The 19519-nt window shown below is 33.9% G+C and overlaps 1 protein-coding gene and 1 pseudogene across 4 annotated transcripts in view; both read right to left on the bottom strand.

Annotated features, from left to right (window-relative positions):
• The window catches only part of RALGAPA1 (Ral GTPase activating protein catalytic subunit alpha 1), a 247730-nt gene that overhangs the window by 20541 nt on the left and 207670 nt on the right, over window positions 1-19519 (bottom strand). For all 4 annotated transcript variants that reach the window (XM_044918201.1, XM_044918202.1, XM_044918204.1 and 1 more), the window contains 2 exons: window positions 10587-10745; window positions 8608-8735 (listed from right to left, as the gene is read on the bottom strand). In XM_044918201.1, coding sequence (XP_044774136.1) covers window positions 8608-8735; window positions 10587-10745 — 287 coding nt within the window. The remainder of the gene's footprint in view (window positions 1-8607; window positions 8736-10586; window positions 10746-19519) is intronic.
• On the bottom strand, window positions 1212-8571 carry LOC110585323 (annotated as a pseudogene).

Genomic DNA, 19519 nt, shown 5'->3' with positions numbered 1-19519 from the left:
ACAATAAGGCATAAAAGTACTTTACAGGAAAAGTGTAAAGAAGGCTTGTTATACAAGAATGTGAGTCTATCATAAAACTTAAGATTATGAATATCTCAAATGCTCTTTTTGAAATGGCAAATATATATAAATATTATCAAACACTTAGAGAACTTCTTAGTCTTATTACTAGCTATTACTGTTCTTAGCCTGGAAATTACTGTATGACTAAGTATAAAAAATACTTTATTTAAATCTATAAACTAATTTTAGAAAGGCTTTACTATAAAAGGAAAATACATTCAAGCTGTGCTCTGCTATTCAAGAAGTAAAAATTATATAAAAGCAAAAGGAACCGTCACCCTTAGACACTGGCTGTTATATTATTGGTAGTAACATTACAAAATCAAGTTTATGTTTTGTTTTGTGTTTTTGCTTGACTGCATTATCTGGTTTGGACCTCATCTGCTATTACTCTCCCCTTTGCTTTATACCACCCAATACTGAGGAACTCCTTGTATTTCTTAGCCACATTACACTTTTATCCCTTCATGCTTCCTTGGTAAAACCATTCCTGGTTTCCTCCTCCCCACTATCCTCTCCCACTGTAACAATCACTTTTACCATCCTACTTTGCAGATATCACTACTGCTGGACTCCTCACCAGAGGGCACTTCATTCATTCACTACTCACTCATTCACCCATCCATCCAGATTGTAAGCCCCTGTACCAGACTGTAAGCTTTAAAAGGAGTGACTGTTTTTCTATCCCTAGCTTTTCTCTCACAGTGCCTCCTATATAGTAGGTAGTTAAGAAATATTTGGTGACTAAATGAAAGATCCCAAATTGCTTAGTGACCCTTTTTTGGGGTAAAGAAATATAAACTTTTTTTTTTTACATGAACAAATTTGGATGTCACTCAACTTCTACCGAGATAGTCACCTTTTTCCCCTTTTATAATGACTTACAAGATTTTATTCCTTTATTTCCGAGAGGATCTTAAACATACTTATTTTAAAGTCATTTGATGTTGTTCAGTATAGCCTTTTTTAATACTTAAATCATCTCTCACTGGTGCATTAAGTGTTCTTGGTAGAGAATAAAAATTGAAAATATCTCTAGAATTAATACAATGAAATAGAAAAAGAAGTTGGTCATATACTGAAGTCATTTTTGTGAGCTCCCATTGTTTAAATATAGGAAAAGTAATTATTGGTCTTTATTAGTATAATCATCTTTGGAGAACATTAAAAGATGCCATTTTCAGACACTGGTTCAATTCTACAAAATAAACTTCACTATTATCAAAAATTTATTACATAGCAGAGAGATTTACATTTATTGCCTTTATATCTTTTTGAAAGGACAAAGGCATATTTGCTAGACCAAAACTAAACATCTTTAAAGGCATGCAATAAAATATTCCCACAATGATTGTAAGGAAACCTCTCAAAATACCAATAACATCAACAGGCATATATTGCCATTTTTTAAAAAGAACAGCTGAACAAAATAAAACTGATATAAGAATATATTAGAATCACAATAGAAGTGTTGCATATATCCAGGGTCCCTGTTTAAATAATTACTCTGTGTGCATACATAGACTATAAGGTTTAGCAGTAAAATCCAGGACAGGGAGGAGGATGTTTAAACACAAGCTTTTAAAAAAAAACAAAAAAAACCCCCTTCAATAGTGATGCTCATCTCTTTAACACAGGAGACTGAAACGCTCCCATTAGCACATTGTTAAGTAAGAATGTTTGTCTGCTTTAGGGCCTACTGCAATGGTTAATATCCAAGGCACAAGGGCTGCAAGCATTTCAAAAGCCACAAAGCCTGGGTCACTTAGTTGGTGAGACATTTTATTTAAAGAATTCTCTTCTTTTGAAGTATGAATGACCACAATCATAAATCTCAGAGTTTGTAACAAATAACCAATTTGTCCATGAAGTTTAAGACTTTCATTTAGAAAATATGTAGAACAAAGGGCACTTAACAAGATACTGAGGGCTCCTAATGGAATCACTGATGTGGGTGGTGCAAACAGGTTCAAGAAGTGAAACTGAAGACATTAGCAGTATGTAGACTCCTATAGCTGCCCCTCCCAGCTCTCCTGTGGCTCCCACCTTCCTTGCCGTTCAGCAGGGAGTGTAAGCCTTCAGGACTGTAACCACTGCTGCCTCTGTCCTTGGGGAGTGGGGGTGGGGGAACATTAAATTGTACTCTTCCTAAGACAACATCTGTCACTTCATCAAGACACAAGTGTTTTGGCTCACTTTTCTCTTTGACAGATCCTACCTGCCCCCCTGCCCTCCCGCAAGAAGTGGAGGGGGAAACCTCACTGACTACTGATCTCTGATAATTATTTCCATTAAACTGTAATGCCCTCTTCTCATAAAAATATAATGATGAATCAGTCAAAATACAGCACCCTTTTTGTATGCTATTCTGGCTTGTTCATGTATCAGAGGCAGTTTCTACTGTTCTTAGGTTTCCTTTTTTTACCTATCCAGCATGGTCTTACAGTTGTAGCCTAGACTAATACAAACCACCAAATATAACAACAATGAACAACTTTTTTTTAAAAGTACACTGGGAAATGAATAGAAATTTTCTGTTAAAAAGAAAAATTGAACAGTTCATCCATCCACCCATGAATCCATCTACCCTAACCTGTACTACTAAAACAAATTGCTGGCCACTTATTGCTGTGCTAGAAGTTAGTGAAACCAGGATTAGTAAAACAAAATGTTATAAGGCAGTATGTTGTTTAGTGAAGGAAACTTTTTTTTTTTTTTTTTACAAAGTTTGGGTCATGCAGAACGACTATATTAGGTGGAAGATAGTAGAGAAGGGCATTCTCGGGACAAAAACATAGAAAAGAGAAGGGCATTCGGGGATGATAAACATGGTCTAGCTAGACACAGGGTGTCCTGGGTGTCAGTGTGGTGGGACATGAGAGTAAGGATGGGGGCGGAGATAGAAGGAGTACAGGTATGTTTGACAAAACTACAGTAAGAGATATGAGGTTGGGAGGGTTAAGCTAATAAGAACTGCTTGCATGTAGTCAAAGAATTCACGTAAGAATTTCAATACACAGTCAAGAGCCAGCACAAGTCTTTTTGTATACTTACATTTGTGTTTTAGAGGAGTATTTCTAGTGTAGAGCATAATAGTATCATCAAGTATCAGGTAACTACCATTTTCTGAGCTCTTGCTACATGACAGGCTGCTTAGTGCTTCATGCAGATAATTTAATCCTTACAACAGTCTTGAGTTTAGTACTCTTTTTACAGATTAAAATAAAACTTAATAAGTGGTTCTGGACTTTGAAACTCAAGCTGATATGCCAACAATCAGCTTCTACATTTTAAAATATAATTTATAAATTAAGGACAGTCCATATTTATGAATATTATCTTCTGAAGAAATAATCTTCAAAAGACAGTACACATAAAATTATGTAGTTTCTCAATAAACTCACTTTCTTCTAACACGAAATGGCAGCAATATTGATGGGCCTCCCTAAGAGGTTTTATAATGTTCTATCATAATGAATGGCCAACTACATTAGTGGAGCCAATCAATTACATTTCATTTCATTTTGGCTCTCATACTTTTGCAACAAGTTCTTTACATTTGAGTAGTAGAACTGCAAGGGATAACACACTGTGACTAATTGAAGAATGATCATTGACTTCTGGTAATTTGTCTGATAAACAGAAACCCAATTCTGGCATTTACAAAAAGGTCAAATCTAAACAGATTAGAACAAATCAAATAATATTGGTTTGGTAGGAAAGAATATTAAACCTAGGAAGAATGTGTTTTTTAAAGATGCCATTTAATTGTATAATATTCCCCATACTGTGTATTTCAGAATATCACATATATATTATATACATACATACAAAGCCCCTAAATATAAATTACAAGAATTATAACAGACATGCTGCATTCCATCTACTAAATCTCACCCTGAGGCCCAGATTTTCTTTGAATTCTTCCTTTATTTTCTTACTCCCAAAGTAATAACTTCATCCTTAGAACTCCCAGAGCATTTCATCTATAACCCTACTATGTCACATTTTATCTTGTCTTAATTATTAATTTACATATTACTCTCTCCCCTATTAAATTATAAGCTTATTGGAGAAAAAAATTACCATTTACAGCTGCCCCTTCAACAACATGGAGGCTGGGGTGCCAACGCCCCTACAGCCCCAAAATCTTTTAACTCCCCCAAAACTGAACTACTAATAGCTTACTGCTGATCAGAGCCTTAGTGATAAGTTGATTAACACATATTTTGTATGTTATATGCATTTCATACTGTATTCTTAAAATAAGCTAGAAAAAAGAAAATATTAAAGTATTAAAAAATATTAAAATCATAAGGAGGAAAAATACATTTACATTTTACATTATCAGAAAAAAGCCCACAAATAAGTGGACCTGTGCAGTTCAAACCTATGTTCAAAGCTCAACTGTGATTTGTCTCTACATGTTTCTCTAATCTTTACCACTATCATAAAAGTGATCAGGAAATATTTTTGATAGAAGAATAACAGTACAGTTCTATTTCTTGAGCTGGTGGTAGTTAAACTGTAATTATTCACCATATAGTACATTTAGAATTTATGTACTTTTTTCAAATTATATTTTGCAGTAAGAAAGGTTAAAAAGAAAAATTAAGAAAAATGGGACATGTGAGACAGTTAATTTTGTCAACTTGGCTTGGTTATGGTATCCAGTTTTTGGTTAAACACCAGTCTTCGCATTGCTGTGACGGTATTTTTTCAGATGTGATTACCATTTACAATCAAGAGACTTTGAGTAAAGCAGATGATACTCTATAATGCATGTGGGTGGGCCTCAACCAATCAGTTGAAGGTTAAGAGAAAAGACTGAGGTCCCCACGGAAGTAAGGAATTCTACCTCCAGATGCCTTTTGACTCAGATTACAACATCAACTCTAACTAAGAACTCCTGCAGATTTCAGACTTGCCAGTCCCCCACAACTGTGTGAGCTAATTCCTTAAAATTAATCTTTTTCTCTTTATGTATGTATATACCTACATCCTATTGATTCTGTTTCTCTGAGAACCCTAATACAACATGATTATATACCGTACCTTCTGAAAATTTCTTTGTATAATAAATCTCATGTTAAAAAAAGAAACAGTACACACAGCATCATATTTAACATTTGTACATAGTTGAAATGTCTCTAGGATAACAAAAATTACTTTAAAATTTTTATTTAAGGTATAGAGTAATGATAGCCAAGATCATGAAATTAATACTACGACATTATTCCCACTGCAAAAAAAAGCCCCCCAAAATTAAAACAACAACAAAACAACCCAACCCCAACACACACACACACACACTCAACAGGTAACTAACAAATGATGGCTAAGATCAACCTGAAATACCCCTCAGGTCCACTGGTTACCCAGAATCTGCCTTTTCTTCCTCCCCAGCACTGCATTTCAATTCTAATTGTATGATCAAACCAACAAACTGAGCTCGAGACAAAAAAAAAAAAAAAAAAAAAATCACCTAGCCGACAAAGACCAAGGTTGCAAGAAAATGCTTTTCAAGTACAAGTAACGCAAGAAATGACAAGTGAAGTGAAGGAGAGGTTTCAAAGCTTGAAGGACAGTCATCAATACTGACAGATTACTGTAATTCTGGCTGCCAGCAAGATCGATTTGGAGAGCATATGACAATCAATATTGTCCTCATTTAGTGAACAACATTAGATTCATAGTTACTGAAGATGTTCCCAGGATAAAATTTAAACTGTATTTAATGATCATAAATAGCACAATTTATGCTGTGGAATCTTGGTGGGTGTACTTTTATTGGGCATAAAATAACTAACAGCAGCACAATTATCCAAATATAAGTGAGTTTATTATATATTCTTTTATCCCTTTATTTCTCTTATGAGGATTAAAGGTAGTAACTGCTGGTTTTCAAAGCCTACTTCTATTTCAATTTCTGTCATAATTTCTGTTAAGTTCCACTGATCTGTTTTAGAACACATGGTTTTCTTCCTTAATGGGAACTTACTTGGATTTGTCAAAAACATACATTTTAAAATTTAATATACTTCTGAGATATGTATTTATTATTTAAATTTCAAGACATCTATATTTCAATATCTTAAAAACACCTAGTAGTAACTTAGTATATAAGGTTGAATTTAAAAATCAAGTAATCTACCTGTATGAAATCATTTCCCCTGACATTTAGAATTAATACAGAACTTTGTGAATCCTTGTAAAAGATGACTATATATTCCTCAGATTAGCAAAGGCTAGGAGCATCTTTATTATATCCTTAAATAGTATGGGGAAATAATTTCCATATAGCTTCTAAATTCAAGCTTCCGAGTCAAGAAAAATTTCTTTGATCTGTCTGATTTTTATATTTTTATTCTGAGTGTTCCAGAAATGGTTCTGCTGATGTAAATTGCTCATATTTGCTGTGTAAAGTGTTCATGTTTACTCTTTCAATCTGAAATTCTCTCTCTTCATTTTAGAAATTTTCTCCAATGTGGTATCTATTAATGTCTCAGCAAAATGAACTATTTAAAAACTTCAAGAAACAGGCCTGAAAATCCAATCCAATCAATAAACCTACCAACCAACCAAACATAAAAACTCAATTAGGCAATTCCTTGGTGTTGGGTAGAGTTGTTTTAATATTGACTGTAATCTTTACAGATAACAGAATTAATCACTGCACAAAATAATGTACCCTATTTCATTTACTAAGCGCATCCAAATTCATTACCTCATTTAATCTTCACAATAATTCTGAGATGGGTATTATCTTTTTTACAGACAAAGAAAGTGAGGTTTAGAAATTCTGTGACTAGACCAAGATCACAAGGCAGAGCTTGAGTTAAAATCAGTTATTTTCTAACTGCAAATCCAGCCACTATACCTCTAGTACAACATGCACATCTGAAATAGTTCTCAAGAGTATGAATTTAGGTGCAGGAAAAAGAAATTAAGCCATAGCCCCAATACTTTTAATTTTGCATTTTTAACTACTTGGTAAGATGTGCATCTTAAATGTTTGTACCTTGGGTCAGAAATAGTTTGTGCTTGCTCAAAAAACTGAGTTCCTGTTTTATGACACAGGAGGCAAACAGAGTTTTTTACTACAGTCTAATCTCTCTCATCACTTTCCCAAAAGATTTAAGGCATTGTTTCAGTTGTGTCTTAAGTGAAATGGCAGAGGACACTAACCTTAGGATGAACATCAGGATCAGGCAAACTAAGGAGGCAAAGGTCAGAAAGAAGACAACCTCAGAGGAGTTGACAATGTGGATAAATTTAGTTTATGGGTGATAATCTGTTTATTCCTTGTAGGATTAGCTACCTTTCTAGAGATATTCAGGAAATAATAAACCAAATCGTTACATTTCACAACAATGACCACTTCAGATCTGAGCTTTCAACTTAAAAGTAAGTGAAGATATAACCATCACAAATAAGAAATGCTACATAAATGTCATTAAGCTTAATCAATGTGCCATGCCATGATCCACCTATAATTCCATTTCACAGTGTCAGAATACATGAGAAATTACATAGGAATCAGATTGCTTAAGTCAATTTTCATCAAAAGAGAATATATGTGGCAGACTTACAATAAATCCATATTATGTGGAATAGAACATAGGATATTTTAAAAAGCCTTCCCTGTAAAGCTTAACAACTTATTAAGTAAAAGAAAAAGAATTGAAATGTTTTTAATCATATAGAAAAGGTACATGGAAACACAAATTCATTTTAGAAAGGAATATCAGAAGACAATTTAAAATTTAAAACTGTGTACATATTATGTGCCAGGCATTGCTCTAAGGGCTTTATACATACTGAATCATTCAGTTCTCATAACACAATGAGCTAGATGTTATCATTCTCATTTTATAGATATGGAAACTGAGGCTCAGAGAGGTTAAATAATTTGCCCAAGGCTAGATAGCTAAGGAAGTGATGGCCAGCATTTGAGTCCAGAAATCTGGCTCCAGAAGCCATGTTCTTAAATACTCCATGTCCTCTCATACTTCCACATCTTTGTTTATCTTGTTCCCTCTGCCTGGAATGCTCTTCTCAATCTCATCCACCCGATTAACTCTTATTCATCATCTTTCAATATTCAATCCTCATATTTCTCATAAGTGTTTCCTGATACCACTACCCCTTCCAGCTGAGAGGCTGCTTGTCATTATACATCCAGAACACTGTATATAACTCTGTCACAACACATGCACTAAAAACAGTATATTTCCTCAACTAGACTGAGTACTTGATGATGACTATTTTGGTTATTTTTATACATCTATAGTGTCAGAGTACCTAGCAGTACTCTAGAGTATTAGAGTACCCCTAATGGGTCCTAATTAATTAATCAAAAGATAAGTACTGATTAGTAGTATGTAAAAGAAAATATATCACTCAAATATAACTGCTCAAACACTGGGGAGGAAGTCTATCATCTATATATCAATAAACAGAAATTCACCTAACACATAAGAAATACTTACCTTGGAAAGTAGACATGTATTACAGTAGAAACCGTACTGTTAAAAAGGATACAAGTTTTGATACAATGGAATCAGAGATTTCAGAGCACGGCTTGCATTTATAGCTGTTGCTCGAACCATAATGGGTAGGACCTTTCCATTCACAATAGCACCATCAAAAAGTGGACCAAAGAAGGGAACCTGATTGACAAATTACAACATAATTTTATACTCATATTGGAGAAAGATTATAAATAAGAACAATCAAGACATTGCACACAAAAATGTTTCTACTTCCTCTTTAGTTCTTCCTTCAGTAGAAATACTATTCAAATTCAATTATTTTCCATGATTAACACCAGAACAATAAACAAAAAATGCCAAAGGTCTACAGGGTTTCCCATTCAAAAAACTGTGCTTCATTTAACTGACTAAATAATTCATATCCCTGACAGTTTTCAAATTTCTGTAGCCTTAATTGTACACAAAAACCCAACACTGGAAAAAAACACAGTGACGGGGCGGCTGGGTGGCTCAGTTGGTTAAGCGACTGCCTTCGGCTCAGGTCACGATCCTGGAGTCCCAGGATCGAGTCCCGCATCGGGCTCCCTGCTCGGCAGGGAGTCTGTTTCTCCCTCTGACCCTCCTCCCTCTCATGCTCTCTGTCTCTCATTCTCTCTCTCTCAAATAAATAAATAAAATCTTTAAAAAAAAAAAAAAAACAACACAGTGACGATAATACATCCTTAATAGGCAGCAAGTTAGTTCTTCGTTATTTTTGTGTGATACCAGCTTTACTACAGAACCTAAAAGACTTTTATTACATGGTTTATTAGAAAAAAAAAATCTGTGTTTTGGTAATTGTCATTTTTATCAGATGACTGACAGTGTCAAAGTTATTCTGTCTGAATATGGTTGGTACAAATGACAGCTGAAGGCAAGGATGTGAGCTGTGGATAATACAGTAAATATGTCAAAAAATATGGCTTTGTGGCCATATATTGTCCCTGATGTATATTCTTGATTTTTAAAAAAATTTTTTAAAGATTATTTATTTGAGAGAGAGAGAGAGAGCAGAGCCATCGAGAGAGAACACGAGTGGGAGGGAGGAACAGAAGGAGAGGGAGAAGCAGGCTCCCCGCTGAGCAGGGAACATGACCACAGGGCTTGATCTCAGGACCTGGGATCATGATCTGAGCGGAAAGCAGACGCTCAACCGATTGAGCTACCCAGGTGCCCCTCTTCTTTTTTTTTAAAAAAAGAAAAAACCTGGGGAGGAAGGGGACACCAAAAACAAAAGAAAAACCCATTAAAAATGTAAAAACCACTAACAGCTTGCAGGCTGTACAAAAATAGGAAATGGGCCATAGTTTGCTGACCTCTGGTTTAGATAAACCCTAAAAAAACCTGGCTGTAAGCTTAAATTCACACCTGGGAAACAGTCTAATTCAAGAAATTCTGAAGATTCACGATCAACTGTGAAAAAATAGGTTTCCTATAAAAATAAGGAAGACACCAAAACACTACCACACTTTTTAAATTATTTTGAAAGAAAATACTTCTGCAAGTGTATTTCAACCCTATGGTATAAGAGATCCAACTAGAAGTTGTTTTTTTGTTTTGTTTTGTTTTTTGTTTTTTGACGTTGTAGACCTTTCCTTTATTAAGGAACATGACTAAAATAATCATGTAATCCTTAGTAAGATATATTAACTAAAAATACAAGAATGATTACTTCTTATTGTGTCTTTTAGGAAACTATAATCATCCTCTTAATAAAAGGTAATCCTTTTGTGAGCTTGGTAGAAAGCAACTTCCACTCTGGCACTACCTTAGCCTTTTCCCATTTGAACATAGTTTCTTGCTATTTTTCCAGTTTTAGCTCCTTCTGAATCAGACTTAGACAATTCACGTAGCTACCAGAGTCTGTGTCTCACTTCCCCCTGTTTTCACAACCTGGTATGCCTAGTCTAATTCTTCTGAAAGAAGAAACTCACAAACCCACAAAGAGCTCAAAATATATTATTAAAATGTAACATAAGGAGTTCTTACCTCTGGTTTTTTCATTATCTGAATACTGAACATGTGATTTTTCATTGGATATATTACAATAAGGACATCACCGAATTCTGTAGGAATAATTCCTCTCCTGTAGTCTCTTGTATGCTCTGACCAAACAATGTGTACTTCGTCATTTCCCAAATGTCTCAACTGGAAAACCAAGAAAATAGTTCATAGTGTTTTAGAAAAAAGCATATAGCTCTTCATACAGCTACTGACAATATACTATACTATAAAAAGATTAAGGAAGGTAAAGAAATAAAAAACTATAAATTTCATTTGATCATTTTCACAACACATGAAACACAAACACTCAAAACATTAGGAGACACTGCAAAAGACCAGAAAATTTTCAGCTGTCAACAATGGGAAGCAGAGAACTTAGATGAAAAAAATTCCCATATAGCCCAAATATTCTTCTTAACTAGCAACTACACTAGTTTTTCCACTACCAAGCCTTTTACAGGACTGTTTAAATGTTTTTAAAAAGTGAGCGACGTAAGATTCTTCTCCCTTTTTTCTGACCATTCTCTCAAAGGGCTAATGAGCAGTAAAGTTGCCTAAAGAAGGCAACAGGAAGAGAAGGAAAAGAAATAGATAATTCATAAATTGGGTAAATAATCTATTAAGTAAGAGAACGTTGACTGTATTTGGTTCAATATTTTTCCAGGGTTTCTTTGCCTATGAAACACTGTATATGAAATTCTTCCAAACAGACTTCTTGAAATGTGTTAGACTCTCAATATGTTGTTTAAATATTTGTGGTGCTTACAAAGGTGCTTCTGGCAATCAGAGAGTTAACATTATGATGATTAAAATTATAAAAAAGCAAAACATCCAAAAGTTGGATTTCTAAGTTATTAGAAAAATGAACTTAATACCCATTAGTCTTGAGTTTTCTTCATAGAGATTATCGTATAATCATGTATTTTAATATAAAATTTGGTTATCTTAGATTAATTGATTCTGTTACTGCAAACACCTGAGTCCATTTTTGGTGCATATCTCACATGAGGTTTTCTACTACTTTCAGATAAATGAACATACTGTATGTGTGACACACTCAAGGTTTAGAAGGTTTGGAAGAGAGAACTAGGTTAAGTGCCATCAATATTTTTTGATGAGCTAACATAAAAGCAATTTCTATTTTTGAAATATGCAATCTACTTGGCTTAAAGACCACAGAGCAGGAAAAAAGTTAAATGTGTGATTTCAACAAACAAACAAAAAAGAAGTTAAGTCTAATTAATGAAAGGCTCTCTCTTCTGTTACCCTTAACCCTGGAGTTTTTGTTTTTGTTTTTAAGTAAGCTCTACGCCCGTGGGGCTTGAACTCATTACCCAGAGATCAAGAGTTACACATTACTGAATGAGCCAGCCAGGCGCCCCATAACCCTGGAGTTCTTAACCTGGGCTCAAGGAGTCTGTGAATATTTGAAAATTACGTGTAAAATTTTATTTGTGTATTTTTCTGAGGAGAGAGTCTCCAATAGGAGTATGTAACCCCAAAAAGCCAAGAACCAGTGTTCTAATGGTTTTTAAAGTCCCTAACAGCAGTCTACCTAGAAAATCCTAATTACTATGAATGTCATTAAAGTATCTGAAAATACAAGGCAAATCCCTCAACTTTAACTTCTGTATTCCTAAGCAAGAAATGCCCCCTCAGATACTTCGACTGGATTAAAAGACAGTACCCAGGCTAACTCCATAGACCGAAATCTATTATTTAAGAAATATAGTATAAAAATATTTATTTTCTTTTAAGGAGACTTTTAGGCCTAAGTATATTAAATTTTTTTTTTCTTTTTGGAAACCATCATCATACTCTAAATGTATGATGGTAGGCCTAACCATCAAAATACTGTTTAAGTTTTAATTCTCATTATTTACACCACACCATACACATGTGTGGACACACACACCCATTAAATAATATAAATTTAGTACTTGGGCTCTGTGACATTTTTAAAAACCAAACAGATTACACAACTTAGAAAAGCCATGGCTCTATAATTTCATTTTTTAATCAAAATACTTTAAAAATATCCTTCCTATACAGCCATCCCCATGTGTCAGCTTCCCTAATAGGTTTATGTTAACTGAATACAAAAGAAATGTGAAATAAATTTAACCAGGAGGGATGATCCAATCTAATTTTGATACATTAATGTCATATGCTGTACATGTTACAATAGCAGCCAGATCTAATACTAAGCTCCAGGCTATACTAAGATTTCCAAATGGCAGATTGTTCTAAGTGATATCAAGTATAATTGAAGTAATAAACGATAGTAAAAGCTGAGCACACTGTCAGGAAGAATTTAAGTATTTACTTTTTAAAATTAAATGAGTTAGGTTAGGAAAGACAAGACAACTGAAATAATGCAGGTCTCAATTTACAGAAAATTCCTTTTATTTATCTGCTACATTAACCCTTGAACTCTTGCCAAAGCTATCTATAATTTCTAGTGCCCACTTATCTAAAGAAATGAGAGAAAAGGGCAACTAAAGTTTTATCTTATAACCAAAGCTTGTCTTCAAGTATCTACCACAGAGTATTAAAAGTCTGTTATAGAAGTTTAATGGAAAAAAAACATATTTTTACAAAGACACTGTAATGAAGATATTTGTGGCAAAGAACCAGGCATATAACAAAGTCATTCTAAACATGTTCAAGCATTCTGAGGGGAAAGCTTCAAGAACATTCTTATCATTTTTTAAAGAGTTGTTGTCCTGATGAGGCATGTTTTTTTTTGTATCTTTAGGTCTTTAAAACCTGCAACATAATAAACACAAATTGAGAAATTGCTAATCATTGCTATGTATATCTTATGAATTTTTGGAAGATTACTGAATGAATTTTGAGTATTAACAGTTAATAGAAATTTCAGAAGTACGTTTGACATATTTAACACAAATGCTTTATACAATATTTTATGTTTATTCCTTATCTCTTATGGACTTACAAGAAGATTGTGTCCTGTGTATACTCTCCAGGGTTTTCTATACTCTGAGAACTCTTAAAGAGTTCCTACCTACATGTTTTTTTACCCAGATACCAATCACTTCTGAAATAGAATACAAGACTTAAGTACATGGGATGAATCTGTTAAAATGATTGGTGACCAAATGATTCTTCCAAATTCACTTCAAATGCTGTTGAAATAATTTTATTTCAGGGTATATAATATAGGCGGCAGATTATCATTATCAATTCAGGAAGATAAAAGTACTTAATGAAATTTAACATGTGTAAAATTGATGTCCTCAATACATTATAGAATATCAGCATTGGAAGAGACCCTAAAGCTCTGATTTCCTACCCAATACAGAACTCCCACTGCAATATCCTTGGACAAGTAATCCTGCCTCTGTCTGAATACTTCTAGGGTTGGGAACTTTATACCTTCATTAGTCGGCCAATTCATTTTTAAAGAGCTACAATCATTAGAACATTCTTTATACTGAGCTAAAATTTGCTTCCTGAAGCTAGTTCTTCTAAAATGAGCCTTACCAAATAAATCCAGTCTATATTCTATATATTATCTTTTCAGATATTTGAAGATTGGCCTAACATATATCTCAACTTTTCTTTTCCATGTTAAATGTGTCCTTAGAGTTCCTCCTCTTATAGCTTACAAATCTATTCATTATCTTGGATTATTACCTCAGTTTACTGATGTTTCTATTAAACTGTGATGTCTGGAATTGAACACATTATTAATATATGCTCTGACTAATACAATCAGCTCATAGTGGGACCACTTCCTTTGTTCTGTTAACTAAACTATTTTCTGCATTTTTACAAAATTGGCTCAAATGGAAGTTGTAGTCAATTCAAACCCTTAAGTCTTGTTCTTACAAAGTTCTAAGCAGGTAAAACTGCTAGATCTAAAGGGAGAATTTCATATTTATTCTTATCAAATTTTACCTTGCCAGGTTCAGATTATCCTTAAGCCTATCAAAGTCTTTTTTTGCCTGATTCTGCTATTCAATGTGTTGGCTCTCTCTTACCCAGATTTGGGTTATCCTTAAATTCAATTTCTTGTGTCTTCATTTAGATTTTAGATAAAAATGTCAAGTGGGACAAGTCTGGGTAACAGCCTTATAGCAAGTCATTATAAATGTTCCTCTGGGTTAAAATAATATCCAACATTTATTAAATTCTTACTATTCTAAGTGCTTTGGCATAATTTAGTTTTAACAACATGCTACAAAGTATAATTATTATTACCCCTATTTTTACAGGTGAGGAATTGAAACTTAAAAAGATAAATTAACATGCCTAATGTCACATGACTAGTAAGTGGCAGAGTCAGAACTGAAACCAAGGCAGTCTAATTCCAGAAACCATACTTTAACCACCTCCCTATATGCCTTTCATTAAATAATTTATGTCTCTAGATGTGATTATACAACCAGTCATGAATATACTTACTGAACTATTATTAAGACCACATTTCTTCAACTTGTTCACAACAAACAACTTAGTTAAATGCTTTATACTGTCAATGGCCTTCCCTGATCTAGTAATCCTATTAAAACAAATTAAGTTACTTTGATGTGATCTGTTATGGTGAACTCATGGTGGCTCCTAGTGATCACTACTTCATTACCTAAGTGCTCACAAACCATCTGTTTAATAATCCTGTTTTGTCAGGCATGGACATGGAGCTCATGAATGTTAATTTTTGTAGTTAGTGGACTATTCCATGTCCTTTTATGAAAATCAGATGTTTGCCTATCTTAAGACAACAAAATGTTTTCATTTTCCATGATTATCAGAGATTACATTCAATTCTGGATTTCCTCAATGCCATGAAATTTCATCTGGAGCTGGAGACTAGATTTCATGTAAAGTAACTATATCATCTTTCACAAAATCAGCTTACCCTCTGACTTCCCCATTTCTATTAAAAGTCCCTAACAATTATTATAATCACTCAGGGTCAAAATCTGAAAGTCTCCAATTTCTGTTTTCCTTACTGTATGTCTAACAAGCTCTTCTTTTTTTTTTTTAAACATTAGATTCCTTTTTTGTACTTTCCTTCCTATTTCATCTACTGTTGCCCTGGGTCATATGTAAGTCATCCTACATACCTGAACTAGTTCATGAGTTCTTAAAAAGCTTCTCCCCTGCCATCCACTTTTCTTCATACATTAGCAAATACTGAGAGCTGACTAAATGCATTGTGCTGGCTAGCACAGATACAATGGTGAAAAAACAAAAAACAAAACAGACATAGTCTCTGTTTTCACAAAACTTCAAGTCCAGTGAAGGAGATAGAGTAAAAGAATAATTGAATAATTAGTGATATAGATAATCCTCTAACTATACTTCTCTGAATGCAAATAACAAAGAAAACTGATCTATAATGGTACCTGAAGAACACACAGAAGTTAATTAGGTTAGGCAGTTTGGGAGACAGTTGTATACATGTAGAAATTTAAACTGATTAATACTGCCTCAAGCCCTCATTCTTTCCCCAATCTTCCAGACACCCACACAAAGCAAAATAGACACCATCAAATACTCCTCAATCATGTTAAAAACCATACTTTCATACATTTTAGGATCATATATATTTTCATATGTTTACTTGCTGTCTGCATCATTCATTTTTAGTAATTAAGAAAAGCTTCTTAAAACAACAGGCATGGTGTCTAGTATACAATTACCTTAGCAGAGTGGGCACTCAATACATACTGCTGAGTATTAAAAAGACAGTCCTGAAAATGCTTTATTGAAATGTGTAACTTCTGTGTTGAAGATGTGTTTGAAAAGACCACAGCTTGAAAACTGGTTTTTGAAATGTCTCAATAACCAACTGAAAAAAAGGAAAATCCCTACTGGATTTGACTTCTAGTATAACCAGAACCTTGGTGTAAAATTTTCCTTTGAAACATTTTCCATCACGGGGCACCTGGGTGGTTCAGTCGTTAAGCGTCTGCCTTCGGCTCAGGTCATGATCCCAGGGTCCTGGGATCGAGCCCCGCATCAGGCACCCTGCTCCGCGGGAAGTCTGCTTCTCCCTCTCCCACTCCCCCTGCTTGTGTTCCCTCTCTTGCTGTGTCTTTCTCTGTCAAATAAATAAATAAAATCTTTAAAAATAAATAAATAAAAAATAAAATATTTTCCATCACAGAAACTCAAAAAAACAAAGCTATTATATTTGGAAATTGCCGGAATCTGAAGTTTCAGAGAAGGAGAAGCAACAGTTGTTAGACATGTCGGGTGACTTCTTTTTTGGTTACATTTGGACAAACACAAACTTCATAATTCTCGGAAGGACACCGGAGGGTGTTCGAGTCTATATGCCTATTGTGTTGAAGAAATGGAGAAACACAGATCGGAAAGAAAAAGGATGACAGGAGAAAGAGGAGAGACTTGAGAAAGGGCTCAGAGAAAGAAGAACTGGAACAAGGCATGATCAGGTTAAGTCTAGTTATAGTATCACAATACTTACCTAGGTAAATTTTTTGTCATTACATAGTGCACAGCATAAAAAACAGAATTATTTGCAATTATGGCATTTATTTAAAGATTCCACTTTGATGGTGACAGGAGGCGTAAGTGCTATAAAGAGAATAAAACAGGGTAATGCGATAGTGTTACTGGGTGAAGGGGACTTCTTTAGCTAGGATAGTTTGGAAAGGTCTCTCTGAGAAACTGTCATGTGAATCTGAGAATAGAACAATAAGAATAAGAAAGCCTGGTGATGTGGAGAAAGAGCATTTCAAATGGAAAGAACAGTAAGTGCATACCCTCTGAGATGGGAATGAGCCTGACATGTTGGCAGGTCCATGAGGCCAGATTGCGCTAAATGAAAAGGAAAGTGACAGGAGATGTGATCAGAGAGGTAGGCAGGCAGGTGGCCAGATCATGGGGCACTGAAGGCCATAGTGAAGAATTAGAACTTTATTCTACATGCAGTAAGAAGCCACTGCTATCACATCCAAATTATACCATTCTCAGTGGTGAGATAAATTTACTCTGAACCATTTATATTTCCTGGTTTCTCTATCCTCTATTCTTGTCATAAAAAGTATATTTACAGAAATTGGGGTTAAGGGTAGAGTCTAGGATAGTAAAATAGAATTATGTTATGTAAGACTGTTATTTTGGGATTAAAACCATGAGTATAATTCCATACCATTGACTAACTATTATACTAACTATACTTTAACTAAAATAATGAAAATTTTATTATTATTTCTTAAATTTGTTTTTGAATTCATTTTCCAGACTATATTTAGCATAAAAGTTCTTTGGAAAGTAAAGTACATTTCAATTTTATTTCTAGACAAAACAAAGGAAAATAGATTTAAAATTACAATCAGGCCATCAGGTCAATAAAGCTGATTTATTTGGGAAACTATCATGACCAAATTCCAAAACAGAAAATGAGGTGTTGTCCATTACACTAACAATATTTCAGAGGAAACTGAGTTAAGCACATCTTTCCCCTCTTTTGGGGGGTGCAGCAAATGACAGACTGGAGACTCCAACTAAGTAAATTACAATGATCTCAACTTGATCTTTGTGAAACTTCTAACAGGGCGATTCAGTTACTTACGAAGCAGAATATCACCAAGTGGCCAGAATAAGGAGACCAAGGAAATGAGACAAACTCCTGTGAACACTTTATACCAATGCTTACAGTACTTTTGATATTTAAGAGTAAACAGAATAAATTCAGTTAAGTGATTTTTTCCATCAGTCTTCCTCAGAGATAATTTATAGAATAGATAGCTTTGTTTAGGGTTACATGAGGATTTCTGATATGATAGGATATTTCCAAGAGAGTACTTTGTTCAACTGAATATTTGATTAATCTGTTCAAAAAGTATAGTCTATGTTGTAAAAATTCTTCTGCTACTGTCTTGAGCCGTGAAAACAGAGTACTGCTTCTATTCAGAAGAAATAAAACACTACACTTAAACAGGTTCAAGGATATTTACCTCTGAGAAAATAAAATGCTTAAAAATGTCTACAAAATCACCATATGATATTTTAAATAGAAATTGAGAACTAAAATTAGTTTCTATAAAATAGATATAAATGATTTTCTCCTTTCAAGTTTAAAACAAAGAACCAGAGTCATAAATAATTCTAGCTTGCCAGAGGCATGGCTATTTCTTTATACTGACTGTCGACTACCTAATTTAATTAGAGGTATTAAACTCCATGCTGAGGTCAACGAGCCTTACTTCCTCCAATATTACACTTCAACCAGTGCTCATTAATGTGTCTACTGAATGGATTAACACACCTAAAGATATATCTACAGAGGAAAGGGGGACAACCTAATGATATCCAATTGTTCATTTGTAATAGGACACATGTTCTAGGCCTCAACTTATTACCACTAATGTGGAATCTATTAAATTCAGGAGGAAAAAATACCAATACAGAAAGTGATTTTTTATTAAGGAGAACTGGTATAAGACAACTGGTTTCCATGATTAAGTTTAAATATTTAACCCTTTATTAAAAAGAAACTGATACTATAATAGAGCTAAAATATAAGCCTGTTAGAAAAATCTTACATACTAGGATTCTGAAGAGGAGATTAAGGGGAAAGATTCATACTGAATTGGGAAGAAAACTCAGTATATAGAGAAAAATAAATGTTAAGGTGTTTTTTTATTTCTATAAAAAAGGAGGTTTAGAATAGTTATAGTGAATTATGAGACCAGGTATAATTTTCCTTTCTACTGAATTAAGTGAAATGTTGCCTCAATTTAGTCATAACCTGATACAGTTTTTATATAAACTGATTTAAATTACCTGAGAAGATAAGAGAACTATACCCTTCCAAAATGATGTTGCTTTATTACATATTGTTTGTAATTTTGATGATATGGTAGATGCTATACATGTGAAAGCAGTGACACTGCAACATTTTCTCACTAAAACAAACA

Source organism: Neomonachus schauinslandi, chromosome 9 (genome assembly GCF_002201575.2).
Source record: "Neomonachus schauinslandi chromosome 9, ASM220157v2, whole genome shotgun sequence".
Lineage (NCBI taxonomy): Eukaryota > Metazoa > Chordata > Mammalia > Carnivora > Phocidae > Neomonachus > Neomonachus schauinslandi.
The sequence above is the reverse complement of the archived record's forward strand: the minus strand, read 5'-3'. Positions and strand labels throughout refer to the sequence as shown.